Source organism: Sinocyclocheilus anshuiensis, unplaced genomic scaffold, assembly GCF_001515605.1.
Source record: "Sinocyclocheilus anshuiensis isolate Anshui unplaced genomic scaffold, SAMN03320099.WGS_v1.1 scaffold1430, whole genome shotgun sequence".
NCBI classification, from domain to species: Eukaryota; Metazoa; Chordata; class Actinopteri; order Cypriniformes; family Cyprinidae; genus Sinocyclocheilus; species Sinocyclocheilus anshuiensis.
Window position 1 is genome coordinate 1,757,028 of NW_015555721.1, and position 15,228 is coordinate 1,772,255.

Sequence of the window (15,228 nt, forward strand, 5' to 3'; positions counted from 1 at the left end):
TGTTTTTATTATTATTATTATTATTATTATTATTATTTTATTTTTATTATTTGCAATTCCAGTCAGAGTAAAATGGGCTAAAATGAAAGAATATGGCATGACAAAATATTGACTAAATGTAAAGGACATTTTAAGGACAAAAACAAACTTAAAACCAGAAAAATGGCAATGCTTACAGTGTTACTTAAGTCATCATTTAGTTTTTCATTCACATTTTTTCTCTTTGACATTTTTCCCACATTTTTTCTGTTGTTGTGTGTGATAATGGCAGCAGCTGGGATCATCTGTCTCCACGTATGGGGCAGAGAGAAACCACTGTTTACTTATCTGCTCATACATCTATTTATTCATGTGACAGGCTTATCTGTTCATTCATCTTAGCAAAATATTTTGGGAATGGCGCAGTGAAACTGGCCTACTCATCACCATAATCGCTTATTTTTGTTCTGTATATGCATGAGCACTTTTTTTGTGTTTTTCTTTGGTGTGTGCAGTTTGGCAGGGCTGCAGATGCAATTATGAATCCGCATGTTGTTATTAAGCTCAGTAGATTCACATAAAGACGGGCTCAAAATGACCTTGTAATAATGCCAGGCACGCTATAATGAGAACCCAGGTAGTTTTGAAAGGTTAGGTTTACAATGGAAAAATTCAAACACAAACAGGCTCTGGTTCCAATTACACTGCCGTTTCCCACACCCAACCAACAAAAGAGGAAGAAAAGGGCTAACTTTTGATTCCCCTTCTGCAATCCACAGAACTCGCTAGTCATAAATAGATGCATCCTTTGTAGTGCTTAAATTCTCCCAAGCAGCATGTTGCATTTTGTTTCATTCAGTCTGAAAGGGGAAGGGTGGAGTAAGGTTGGGGAGGTACTTTTAGAAATGTCTTGTAAAATTTTTTAAAATGTAAAAACCATCTCCCTCTTTTTTTGGAAAACTGGCCACATACGACAATGTATGTAAGAATAAGCAGAAGCCTCCCAGCTTAATCTCCACTGAACTGAACAAACAGCACGTTCGCAATGATTTATGGTAATCCTAATATGGCTAGCGTCCACTGGCGTGAAAGAAATCAACCCAATACTGGGGGGTCTGCCGGTAAAATGTACAGCTGTGTGGTTGTCTTCAGGTCTGTGACTGTTTTTAATCATCATATATGCACGCTTTGTTTCCATATTTCCCAAAAGTCTTCCCAAAGTGTCAATTTAACGCACTTTTGTTAATCCAGTAACAGTCTAGCCAGAATAAAAGTGTGCATTTGAAATTGGAAATAAAAAATCTTCACTGTCAGTGTTCTTCTAATGTTGGGAAACGTATGGATAATGTTTGAATCCATAAGTTTATGAGGGTTTTGTGGAAGCTGGCTGGCAAGAGGCCTACCTGGAATGCAAATCAGCCCCATTTCAACACATCATATGGCTACATACCAAGAGTGTGTGTGGTATATAGTCAACTGCTAGTTTTGTGATGCTCAGGATCAGTATGACATGCTCAATTTTGCTGTGTATGCTGTGATCTGATAAGATTTTGTGGAAATATTAGAGCATGCTTCAAGAAAAGGCTTTTACATGAACTGACCTTGCATGTTTGCTGGTAAACAGCTGGATTAAAAACTCAAGTGAAATTCTTGTTAGTTCTCAAGATCTGGATCATCTTGTTGTTCACAAACAATGACTCACATGTTCCGTCTCAGAAGATGCAAAGGGAGATACAAATGGGAGGGAATCCAGTTGTGGCAAAACTGTTTAAAGTCATGGCAAAATGGAAGTAACATCATATCATATTCAACACATCAACATAACATATTTTCTTTGGTATGATGCATCTGAATATAATGGATTACTGAAAAAAAAAAGAAAAATAAGCATGTGAAGTCTCAATGTCCCAATCTTTTTCTTTTGCATTTTTCTTGAAGATGACATGGTGTCTTCATTCAGACTCAACAGGATAAAAATTGCACTTTTGCTCAAGTGTTGGCCATAAAAAAAATGGAGCTACGAGATTGAGATCTTCATTCCCCTGTACTGGCTAGAGTGGGGACTTGATTTTATCCATTGGTTGTTGATTGGATGGAGGCGAGTCTGAATGTTAGCTTGCAGTCAATTATAAGAAAGGGGTGGAGTCTAAGTAAACGAAATGATTGGAAATCTGGCATGCGTCACCAGAGAGAAGTATGTTGTTTCTGCGCAAGATCCAGTTATGACATTTGGATTAAGAATACTCATGTTTTCGACTCCTTTGCTGTGTCTAAAATCATTGTATGTATTTAGTTATTATTTTGAGTATCTTGAACCTTCCTGTCCAAGCAGTATTTTGTGCTAAGACAAGAGGTGACAATGGGCACCCTCACCTAGACGTTATATCAATTCAATTCATTTATTTACCTCTGAAATAATATTCGAAGGCTGTTTCTTGTGAATGTCCCCTCTTTAAAAGTGTGTGTATTATCAACAACTAGAAAAATGATGATGGTGATACTCAGAATTTGTCAATGGTAATGTATGTCAATGTAAGTTACATATTTAAAATGTCAATGGTAATGTCGTCTCTAAATAGGAGTAATATGGGCAGCCATGCTCTAAGTGTGTTATTTTAATATTTAAGGCTTTGTGTCTGAAAACAAACATTCTTTACATTTAGTATGTAATATAATAACTGCAACCTTGTAACTATTCTTATAGCTGACCTTGTAAGTAATTGGAGTCAGTTCCAGGGGTCAGTTCTCCTAGGGCTGGAGTCAGGAATCGGAGAAACCCAGAATCATACATCCCTACTGTCTAAATTCACTATTTAGTCCTGTCACTATGCAAGCATGCTTTACTATGAAACTGAAAAAAACATGCCACAAAAAATAGCCTCTTTTAAGATGTCTGTGCATATTTGAAGACAGTGGTATTCCGCACATCTGCGTTTGACTGAGATATTTGATAGATTCAGACAATGAGAATGGCCCTTCCCTGTGCGTCATACATAAAGAATTAAGTTGTTTTTTTTTACAAATAATGAAGGAAAATTATACTCTTTATTCATCCCCCTCATTCTGCTCTATGAGCAAGAAGTGATTAGCATCAATGCTTTTACCATATGAAGCCAACACCCTGGGATGAGGTAACGACACACTGAGATCTCCACATTTGGGGACAATTCTGTCAAAGGTATGCAGGAAATGCTTCCCACAGGGGTCTCCCGTGATGACCTCTGCTGACCCACCCCATCCCTCATGATGCCCAGAGTAATGATAGTGCTAACAGCTGTCGTAGCTTCCATTAATGGCTGTTAATAAGTGGGCTCTCACTTTTAGGTGGTGTTGACTGTGTGTAACAGTGCTTCAGGGATTTTTGTACATGCACATTTTTGAAGGCCAAAACTCAAAAATTAGCTAGTATTTTAGCACTTCCAGTTCCAACGTCTTGAGGTCAGTATTTTTTTTTTGGATGGGTTTTTGGTTCTGTGGTTCACACAAGCTCAAAATAACTTTTATTATACGACATAAAATACATCAGTTATACCCCCTGGTGATTTTTTAAAAGCTTTTGCTTGAAACAAAATGTATTGCTGCTAAGCAGTGGCTAAATGGTACTTAAAGGGGTTGTTAGACATTAACCGTCATCACATAAACTCATCAACTCACTAGTCTGCAGTGCTGGGTAGGTACTTACAAATTGTAGTCCATTACTGATTCCAATTTATATAACAAAAATTGTAGTTAGCAACGTAATACATTACATTACACATTACAGGTAATATAATCGGACTACTTTTAGATTCCTTTTAGCCTAACTTGTTTATCACATTTAAACAGGAACATTTTGTTACCATATTGATATAAAAATACAAAGAAAAATATATTTAATTAATTCATTGTTTTTAACAAGTGCATGAAACATTATATTACGTCAAAGTTTCCCCAACTAGGGTTTGTGATGGAACTGCAGGGGGTTTGTGAGTTTAATGAAAAGCTAGTAATTCATTAAATCATGAAAATATACAATTAAAATAAATCTTTTTAAAATTACAATAATCAAAATAAAACACTTGATAAAAAAATATGGAATATTACACCTGTTTACCTGCATGTCATGTGACCATGTGAAAACAAATGTAATCATAATCAATAAAAAAGTAATTGTAGTCTGATTACAAGTATTTTAAAATGTAATGTAATCTACTTACAAGTGGAACCTGATTATGTAATCCAGATTATATGTAATCAGTTACTACCCAGCACTTCTACTCTGCTTTTACAGCCTCGTTGTGTTTATATTCACACCCTAGCAAACTAGTCAAACTCAAAGTTTCTGGGAAAATGTTTTAAGTTGTTGGAAGCTTAATGGTGGTGACCCTAAGGTCAGGTGACTATGGTGTAGTTCACTTACAGCCTTCATTTACTTTTTACTTGCGGTGATTGTATTTAGGCTTCAAAATTCATAAAAGTTCTGAAGATTATAATGCTGAACCAAATGTGTAAGAATCATAAACTTGTCACAGAGCTTATTTTCTGCAATAATGCACAAGCCAAAGGAAAAATCCTTTTGGGTGTTTGTCAAGGGAACAATGGTGAACTTCCAGATTGGCCTACAAAAAGGTACACTCAGTGCTCTATGTGATGGAAACATATTAAATATGCGAAATATAATTAATTAGTTTGTGATCTCTTTTGAACCAGCTCCCTGGACATCCAGTAAGAGACGCAATGTTTATAGTACTGTCAGACCAGCAGGAATGTGTTATTGGGGTTTGGGAGGGAACAATTGCTGTAATTCGAGTGGACTTCAGCTCAGAGTTGGTCTCAGTGGACATCGTTCAGCCAGCGTTGGGGGCCTGGGCTTCGTCATGGTGTATGTTTGTGATTTATTCGGCTGTTACTGTGAAAGGGGGCCGTGGCAGAGGGGCTGAGTTTAGGGCTGGATGGGGGTGGGCAGTTAAGTTAAGCCATCTCCCCTTTGGTCATGGTGTGATTCGGGAGGTCTCAAGTTTACCCTAAAACACCAAGGACCCCCAAATACTATGATTTCCTAGCAAGGGGCCCCCTTCCTAAAATATCAAAGCAACTATGTGTTTGCATGTATGAAGTCCCACTTATACTGTGTGAGAAAAATAGCAAATGTGATTGTATAAAGACAATTTCATCAAAAAAGTATCATGGTTTCCACAAAAAATGAAGCAGTTTTTTCAAAATTGATAATGATAAAAAAAGTTTCCTGAGCAGCAAATCAGCATATTAGAATGATTTCTGAATGATCATGTGACACTGAAGACTGGAGTAATGATGCTGAAAATTCAGCTTTGCATCACAGGAATAAATTACATTTTAAAACACATTACAATAAAACATAGTTGTTTCAAATTCTAATTGCATTTCATAATATTACTGTTTTTACTGTATTTTTTTATCAAATAAAAGCAGCATTGATGAGCATAAGAGACTTATTTTAAAAAACATAAATCTTACCAACCCCAAATGTTTTGAAGACAATAATAACCAAAAAAATGTTGTATTTTGTACTCTACAAACCCCAGAGAGCACGATAAAAATGACAAAATAATAAACACAAATACTTGTATTTTTATATATTGCAAGGAAGGAAGAAACGCTTATAAATCTAACTTTATGTAGAGATGATTTAAATATGTATTTATTTCATTTGCAATATGGTGATTCTGCTTTTTTCTTACTATTCATTAAAGAAATAAACACAAACTTTGGCTTTCAATGCCATATCATAATCACAATTAATCTTATGATTTCTGGCCAGACACAAAAAAAGCTGAAATAAACCATCAAAATGTACAATTCTGTAAATGTATTCACAGTGTTATCAATGTAAATGTTATCACATGAAACATAATTGATATCTTGATACGTTAACTTTGACAGTCCCAAAAATGCATATTGTAAAAATGTCGTTGACCACCCAGCACCTCCTTCCGGACCCAGTTTGGAAGCCCTTTTCCTTGTTGAATGAAGGCCGCCCATACAGTGATTGAAGGAGCTCCTACATGACACTTGGCCTATCTATCCCTACTCAGTGAAACACTGTACACTAGCCACGGCATTTGAACACCGCCTTGGAAAGCATGCATTGTTTTTAAGTATAGGCTGACTCACGGCCCCTCTGGCCTGATATCTGATTACAGCTGAGCGAAACGCAAACATCCAACACAGATCTCAAAGCTACTCATGTAGACAGATTTGGTCTGGGAGAATGAGTAAAGTAAAAACAGCAACCGTAATTACAGCCCTCCCGCTACAGACAAAGCCTTATCTTTCATTATGCCACAATACAGCTGTGAACTTTTGTCAAAGATACAAGTAGCCTTAAAGTGGAAGTGAAGCAGTCAGTTAAGTTAACATTATTTAGTAAAGTGATTTCCACTTTGATTAAAAAATATATAACAAACATGATTAATGTAACCATTTTAAAGAAAAACGGTTGTTTTGTTATAGCTTTTAGAGCAAGGGTGCCGCCATCTTGCAGTACCGCATGTGACGTCACGGGGTTGGTTCGCTCCGATGGCCAGTGAAGTAATATAAGCATTTCTTTACATAGTGTGTTCAAAATGTAAAGAAATGCTTATATTACTGCACTGGCCATCGGAGCGAACCAACCTCGTGATGTCACACGCGGTGGTACTGCAAGATGGCGGCGCCCTTGCTCTAAAAGCTATAACAAAACAACCTTTTTTCTTTAAAATGGTTACATTAATCATGTTTGTTAAATATTTTTTTAATCAGAGTGGAAATCACTTTACTAAATAATGTAAACTTGACTGACTGCTTCATTTCCACTTTAAGGGACGTGTTATGCAAAACCTTTTGGTAGACCAACAAAGTTGCTGGTATTTCAATATCGTTGCATGAGAAATTAAAGGGAAAAGGGAATGCCGTTGACAGATTTCAAAAGCGACGGCCAAAGTTTTCGACAAACCCGTACCGTGATTTGTTGATCTAACCCATTTCAGCGCTGAGACATATGTGAATTAATGCTCGTCTCCTCCACCCAGTGCTTTTCAATATGTTATAGCCTCATCTGTTCAGGATGTCCTCCCTCACTGCTCTGGTGACATAATATACATTTCAGCCCACACCCATGAAGTTTTTCTCTCCGTTGCGAGTCAATGACTTCCATTTGCTCTATTTTTTGCTGGTTTCACTCCAGCATGATGGTGGCTCCTCCCTCTCTCCAGACACATGTGAAATTCCCAAGGTCGTTCCGCATCCAAAACTAATAACGAAACCTCCCTGATTACTGTCACGCTTGCCGTGAAGTGTCATTCCTACTAAACCAGCCTCCTCTCGAAGCAGACAGGACTCGGGGACATGACTCATCAGGACAGACCACGAGGAACGCTAGCTAGCGGCTAATAACGGAAAAAGATTTTAGTCACAACATGTGTTTTGAGACATCAAGCTTTTGGCATGCGATAAAATGCAATCACTACAAATCATATTTGGGATTGAGTTTAGAAGTGATGTGGTGCAGAAGTTAGATGTAATCGTACAGTCAAGCCAATTGGTTTCCAGCAAACAAACAAAATACAGGTGCATCTCAATAAATTAGAATGTCGTGGAAAAGTTTCAGTAATTCAACTCAAATTGTGAAACTCGTGTATTAAATAAATTCAATGCACACAGACTGAAGTAGTTTAAGTCTTTGGTTCTTTTAATTGTGATGATTTTGGCTCACATTTAACAAAAACCCACCAATTCACTATCTCAACAAATTAGAATATGGTGACATGCCAATCAGCTAATCAACTCAAAACACCTGCAAAGGTTTCCTGAGCCTTCAAAATGGTCTCTCAGTTTGGTTCACTAGGCTACACAATCATGGAACTTTTCCATGACATTCTAATTTATTGAGATGCACCTGTACACACTTCGTTACTACACGATGAATGAATCGTCATATCACTTTTTCCACAGGTTGATACTTGGTGTAAGTAGAGCCTTTGTGATAAAGACGTACACTTAAAAAGAGTACTTGTTACAGAAATAATATACTTTAAATTTATATACTTAAGTGTGAACTCAATGTAAAGTATTCAGACACTTAAATGCATGTTAAATGAAAATGTATTATAGTTTTAATTTAGATTAAATGCAGTTAGCTGAACTTTAGAGTGCTTTTTGATCCACTTAGGTAGAAGTTAAGGTCACACTTTATAATAAGGTCCTATTTTTGCCATTAACAAACCATTAACTATAACTTTTGCCTCAGTAAACTCCTGATTAGCTGCTTATTAATAGTTATAAGTAGTTGTTAAGTTTAGATATTGGGTAGGATAGGGCTAGAATATGGCCATGCAGAATATGTGCTTTATAAGTACTAATAAACAGTCAATGTGTTAATAATATGCATGCTAATAAGCAACTACTTAATAGTGAGAATTGGTCTCTATAAAATTTTACCGAAGTTATATGTAATTTCATAATTACTTCTATTGTCTATGAAATATGGTTAAAGTGTACTGCTAAATGTGCTGACGAGAATTTATAGTAAACAAAAATATACTTTAATATATTTTTCTGTATGACGTGTTTAAATGTATTTATAATTAGACATTTGTAATGATGAAGTTGCAATTTAGTACATTAAAAATATATTAAGTTATAATATTGAATAACACGCTAGTTAAAATTCAAACTCAAGTACTTCACAAAAAAAGTATACTTTAAAGAATTACAAAAGATTATTAAAACATGATTGAGAAAGTACTTTGAAGCTATTTTTTTATTTTTTTAAATGAATGAAAAAGGCACTGTTTAAAAAGTGTATAAAAACTGTTCATAAAAGTGTATCTCTTTAAGTGCACTTATATGCACTTTTATTTCATTAATGTTATATTATCCGCAACAACTAAATGCCCTACTTTTTCCTCAATGGACGTTTCCATACTGGAGCATTTGGTGCAGACCTGTTTGACGTCAGTTTGGTTGGCGTGAAAGAGATTTTCCAAACTCTTGTACTGTTACAATTGATATGAACACAATCTGTCCTAAATCGCAGAAGTTAAACCCAAACGACAATGTGAAAGCAGGAATTCGACAGAATCAAACTGTTCTTTTAAAAAAACCTTGTACATTAATGTTTATAATGTGAAAGATAAACTTAAGATAACCACGTTTAGCCTTAAAATACAGGTCATGACACTAGGACGATCCATTCTGCTGGTTTAGTGGTCAATAAACTAAATGAAGCCAGACCAAGAGCTCTCTGACTCAAGTAGCACGTTGATTTAAACCATACTCGCTCATCTCAGTCTCAGTCGTGAGTCACTTTGGCATCATTGACTGCTTCGGCACAAGGAAATGTTTAAGTCAGAATATTGAATCTTCTTATAGTAAGTCAGTGTATATAGTAAGTGAGTCATATGGCCTGTGGCTCTTCCTGTCAAGCTATATTATAAACAGCCGCATTACATTTCTGGCATCATTCATTGTTCACATGCGAGCCATAATTAACCTTCACAGGGAGGGAACCCTTCTATTTACAGTGAGATTGAAAAGGCTGAGATCACATTAAACATTTGAGATGCAAAATCTAATTTAAACCTGGAAAAAAAATGAAAGTTTTAGGATTTTTAAATTACCATCACAGCTTCCATTTAAATTCATGACAAAGCATTTAGTCAGTGGGTTCTGTATTTACCTCCAAATCATAATCAAGTTTACATCACATGTTGGGTAACAAATTTATGAAAATATGATTGACTATTGCTCCCTGCTGATCCAAGCAAAGTCATATGAAGTTCTTATGATGATTCATTATTCCAGGGATTCCCAGATTCTTTTTTTGTCAAATCCCTTTGACCTAAAATTTTAAGTTTTATATTTCAATAATTTAACAACACATTCATGTATTTATGGTTCTGATGTCGATTCATATATATATATTTATTGTGTGTGTGTGTTCACTGCTGTGTGTGTGCACTTTGGATGGGAAAAATACAGAGCACTAATTCCGAGTATGGGTCACCATACTTGGTCACATGTCACGTCACTTTCACTTTTCATTTTTTTATATTACAATATTGTTAGGAATAAAACTTTACTTGTTAAAATATATGTATATACAGTAGATGTATATCAAATGGATATAGCATTTTATGATTTAATGAATTTTTAGCTTTTCATCATCTCTTGCAGTTTATTTATAATATTTATGTATAATTATTTATTTCCAGTTTTATGATTGAATTAATTATTTTCCTCAACGCACAAATCTCCTGCAGTTCCCTCATGAACCAACAGGGAGTTATATAAAATATATATTTATTTGTTTATTTGTCCTTAATAAGTTGTTATATTTCTAAAATCTCCTCAGTAATTTATAAAAGATTCAAATTCAAGCAAAAATCTTGCTGAGCAACAAGTATAAGACTCTTAATGGTCCACTGCCAGCACTATGTCAGACTGTTCAGTGAATGGACAAGGCTGTATATTTATGACCCTCTCTATGACCTGCATCAAATGGGGAGATCAGGGTAAACGTATTGCCCTGCCGCCACTAGCCCATTACTCTGACCCATAATCCATCCATCTCACAGAACAGCAGAGCTCCTGAGCCAACCCACAGCAATGCCGTCCAACACTCAAACCCTAAGCAGAGCACAGAAAAAGAAAAAGAAAAAAAACACAGGGCTGGCACAGGGAACACCTCCCTCACTGTATTTACAAACACAGCTGCTGCCATGGGACTCCTGATGAGGGCGTGACAAGGGGGCGCTTATAGTCACGCTGACTGCACCAAAACATCTTCAAGCGTCGAGAGGATCAAGCATTTGCGAGGAGTTACGAGAAGACACACTTGCGAATGTTTTATTCAAAAAGTTTAATAAAAGTCGAAATCCTGGTTGTATTTAACTTCAAAGCGACTATGATGGGATCTATTTGCTATGCAGTCCAGATGCAGAAGTAAACAGACACATGCCAACATTCTGGGCATACCGTGGGGCCACTGGGAGGGGCCTATGGGGCTCCACACACACTGGTACACATAAACACTCGCACATTGAGACGCGCCCTATGCCACTACATCACAGTGTTCAAAATGAAGGACAACGCTGAATATGCTGTAAACAAACAGCTAATTTCATGAATTTATGATAAAACCAATCACATTGTGTATGTATGGTGATGAAAGTGTTAACTTTCCCTTAAAGTCTACCAAGATAAGTTTAAGTTTAAATCGTTAGTGGGAAAAGTTTAAAGCGCTTGAATAAATGCTTAATTGCGTATTTAAGCTATTTGTTCTATCTAAGCTTTTAAAGTGAGATGTTGTGAAGTATGGGAGGGAAAAGAAAGAGTGTGACGCAGTGACGCTTCAGGGCGGTGTTTTCACGTTTCCGAAAAAAAAAGAAAAGAAAAGAGGAAAAAAAGCAAATACTGCTGTGGTACTACATCTGGAATACAGAGACTCGTGCTTTGAGAATCTATAGTGGGATCCCATAGTAAAGGCAACCCAGTGTTTTCTTCCTGCTCTCTTTCGCTTTTCAAGGATTTTTTCCTCTCCCCCTCACCTGTAAGTTGGAGAACATTGGAAGTTTTCTTTTTACTTTGGTTCATTTATGGAATATTTGCACGTCTTTTCAGGAGATACTCAGCCACATTTCTGTTTACCATTATTTTCCTTCTGGAGACGTCCTAACCTTACTTAGCTCATCGTTTGTCTTTTCTTGGGAAGTCTTATTTAAAGTGGAGGCTATTATTATTATTGCGCTTCTTATTATGTTTTTAATAAGTTTGTTTCTGTTAATCATATTATTAGTATTAGTTTCACATTGTTAGTCCTAATAGCCAATATTTTGATATGAGCACATCTGTTTTGATTTTAGTCAGTCGCTCGCAGAGTTTTGCAACTGGTCTGGATGCAAACAAATGCTTTGGAACGCTGCTTTGGAATTCTTCGTCCTTTGTCTGGTTCCGAAATCTGCCTCAATTCGTACTCAACAAATATTTCATTTTTGTTAGCTTCTCATAATCTTTATTTTCTGAGGAGGGAACAACAAAGAAACAGATAAACAGTTAAGACGTGACGAGAAAAAACGCGGCACCTCGAGAAAAAAAAAAAGTGATGTGACTGCATGTGGGACGTGTTTTTCTGATAAATATAGATATTTAGATGGCTTTTCAAACATTACAGTGTGATTAGTGTAATTATCAACGTAATGTATCCACAATACAGATGTTTTCGATTAAAATGCAGGAGAAAAAAGAAAATAAACAGGACTGAAGGGGTGTTTGGGTTGGGATAAGTTTGACAGCAGCGCGATCTGGTGGCCAGATGTGGAACTGCATGAGTAAACGCTGCCCGCTATAAAGCCGCCAGGTGTGTATTTGAGGAGGAGCTGTGATTACTTTCTCTTTCTGTTCTCTTAGACGAGCCTCAAAATGCTGGCCATTCTGTTAGCAACGATAGTCTTGCATCTGACAGACCTTATCATTCTCTTCATTTCCACATGTGCTAATGTGAGTATCATCTTTGAGGTCTGACTTGCTTGCTTTTGCTTTAATGGGGCATATGTCTGAGCTGGAAGTTAGTAAAGGATTGGTTCATGTGTAGATGTAATCATATTGGTGTGTATTTATATAAAAAAGGCCTGGAGAACACATGGAGTTGCGAATTATGACCTCTGGCATGACTGCACACAAACTAATGGAAGATATCACTGCCGTGAGACTAGCGATGCTGGTGAGTCTTTAAAAATTGAGTCTAAAACTCTTTGAAAAGTTCCATATTTATTTAAAAGTTCCAAATGGGCGATAACGCATCATCAGTACAACAACTAAATGTGTTCTTATATGAGGAAGAGAAACATATGACTTAAGAATAGTAGCAATGTATGTAATGTTCGTTCTGATTTTTTTGTCTGTGTTTCTTTACAATCTGTCAGACTGGCTTCAAGCAGTTCAAGCCCTCATGGTCCTAGCCACCATTTTCTGCTTGATCTCCTTCATCATCTTCCTCTGCCAGCTCTTCACTCTTTTAAAGGGAGGTCGCTTCTTTTTCACGGCAGTCTTCCAGGTCCTTGCCAGTGAGTATTTCCTCTCCGGGTCGATCAGATCCCATTTCACTCATCCCTACTGAAGGTTTTTTATTCTTTCTCTTTCTGTCTCCCAAAGGTCTGTTTGTGATGAGCGGAGCCATCATCTACACGGTGATGAGTCCAGAGTGGAAAAATGAGAGTGATGGTTATGGATACGCCTTCGTCCTGGCCTGGCTGGCTTTCCCTCTCACGCTCATCAGTGGCTTCATTTACATTGTCCTGAGGAAGAAAGAATGAGAGTTTAGGCCTCAGGGATTGTTGTAGAACTGAGAACACTACTCAGACGACAGACTCTAACCTAACGGCCGTCTCCTCCAGGCCTGAATATTTAGACCCTAATGTGATCAAAGAAACTGACAGTTCATGAAGATTGAATACAGCGAAGACACAGAGTGCATGACACAAAAAAAGGTGTCTTTGGCTGGTGAGCCTATTTATATCACTTTTATATGGCTTTTTTTGTAAATAGTAATGCTATGAAGTGTCAATGAAGGCCCTGACTTTTTAAGATTTTACTCAAGGAGGAGAGATATAGGAAAAGTGTCATCCTTTTTTTGTTTTGGATTGTGTGTTATAACCCTTTTCAAATATCTTGTTTTAAAATGTCATAATAAAGTGTATTCTCAAAGGGAATTTGTTGACGTCGACTTGAAATTTTCTCTTATATCCAAATTCCAGAATAATAAAACAAAGAATTGTGTTGTTTTTGTGTTTGAAATTCTTTGGAAATGGTGCTATGTATTTACCATTGCTGAACTTTATAGTTAGATATACATATAGGCTCAAATGTTGTGTTCAATCTCACGAAAACATTTTATAACACATATTTTACCTGTGATTATATCGCTTTATGAAATGTCTTTTTTCTGTATTCCTTTTTTGTTTGTTTTGTTTAAGAAAATAAATATCTAATTTTTTTCCTTGTCTTAATTTTCAATACTTCAGGAAGACCGAGCCCTATGCACAGTGGACACATTTAGTGAGATGCTGAATTACACTGTAATAGAGACTTTTTGAAGTTTGTTATTGTTTGGTGTCCAGCTAGAAATGCAATGTAGGAGGAAAATCTGAAAAGTCAAGCAAACCCCTCCCAAAAGGAAGCACAGAGACTGAGGTCAGGCTTTCTGTCAGTAGATGAAGAAAACAGATGTGACAGTGGTGACTTTTCATGGACTACATGTGAGTCATCTCAGAGTCCGGAGGATCAGAAACCAAAACGTGAGTGAAGAAAAGGCAGTGTTTAACAGGACTGACAGGACTGAAAACAACTATTATGTCATTGTTTTTAATTGTGCAAGTTTCAGTGTGAAATGAAAAACAGAATTACACTGAGAAAACTCAGAAAAACAGTAAAACATTCCCAGCATTCTCATGAAATCCTGAAGATTCATTTGACATGAGGGCTGTGGCTATTGGGCTATAGTCCTGAATTTTCTTAAGTTGCATTGCAGATGTAAGCAAACTGTGTACAGGTTTATATATCCTGGTGGGGACTTAAACCTGACTACACACAGACTCATGGGGCCTCATTTATCAATCTAATGTAGAAACGAGAGTAGATCCGTGATCAGAAACCAAAACGCGAGTAAAGAAAAGTCTGTGTTTAAAAGTTGTCTGTCTGAATGCAGTTATTGACAGGACTAAACAAAACTATTTGTTTTTAAATGCGCAAGTTTCAGTGTGAAATGAAAACCGGAATTACATTGGGAGATCTCAGAATAACAATAAAACATTCCCAGCATTCTTATGAAATCATGAAGCTTCATTTGAGATGAGGGCCGTGACTAGGCTGTTGGGTTATAGTCCTGAATGTTCTTTCAAGCCACCTTATTTTGCAACACGGAAGTAAGCAATTTGTGTGTGTATGTCACCACAAAGATAGTAATACCACTATTTTTGAACTAGTGGGGACATTTGTTTGGTCCCCATGAGGAAACAAGCTTATAAATCATACTAAATGTTTTAAATAAAGTTTTTCATAATAAAGTTTTTTGAAAATCTAAAAATGCAGAAAGTTTTGTCTGAGAGGAAGTTTTAGAGGTTGGGTTATAGGGTAAAGGGATAGAAAATACAATTTGTATAGTATAAACACCATTATGTCTGTGTCCCCATTAAACATGGAAAGCAAAGTGTGTGTGTGTGTGTGTGTGTGTGTGTGTGTGTGTGTGTGTGTGTG

At 36.5% G+C, this 15,228-nt stretch overlaps 1 protein-coding gene across 4 annotated transcripts in view; it reads left to right on the forward strand.

Moving 5' to 3' along the window:
* Positions 1–13,915, forward strand: part of LOC107672509 (peripheral myelin protein 22-like) — a 33,618-nt gene extending 19,703 nt beyond the window's left edge. For 2 of the 4 annotated variants that reach the window (XM_016465730.1, XM_016465732.1), the window contains 4 exons: positions 12,385–12,474; positions 12,604–12,697; positions 12,900–13,040; positions 13,129–13,915. In XM_016465730.1, the coding sequence (XP_016321216.1) occupies positions 12,397–12,474; positions 12,604–12,697; positions 12,900–13,040; positions 13,129–13,289 (474 nt within the window). In that variant the 5' untranslated portion in view covers positions 12,385–12,396 and the 3' untranslated portion in view covers positions 13,290–13,915. Of the gene's footprint in view, positions 1–11,341; positions 11,556–12,384; positions 12,475–12,603; positions 12,698–12,899; positions 13,041–13,128 lie in introns of those variants that run through there. The other 2 variants (XM_016465731.1, XM_016465729.1) reach the window with 2 other exon arrangements.
* Positions 13,916–15,228: the final 1,313 nt, after the last annotated feature.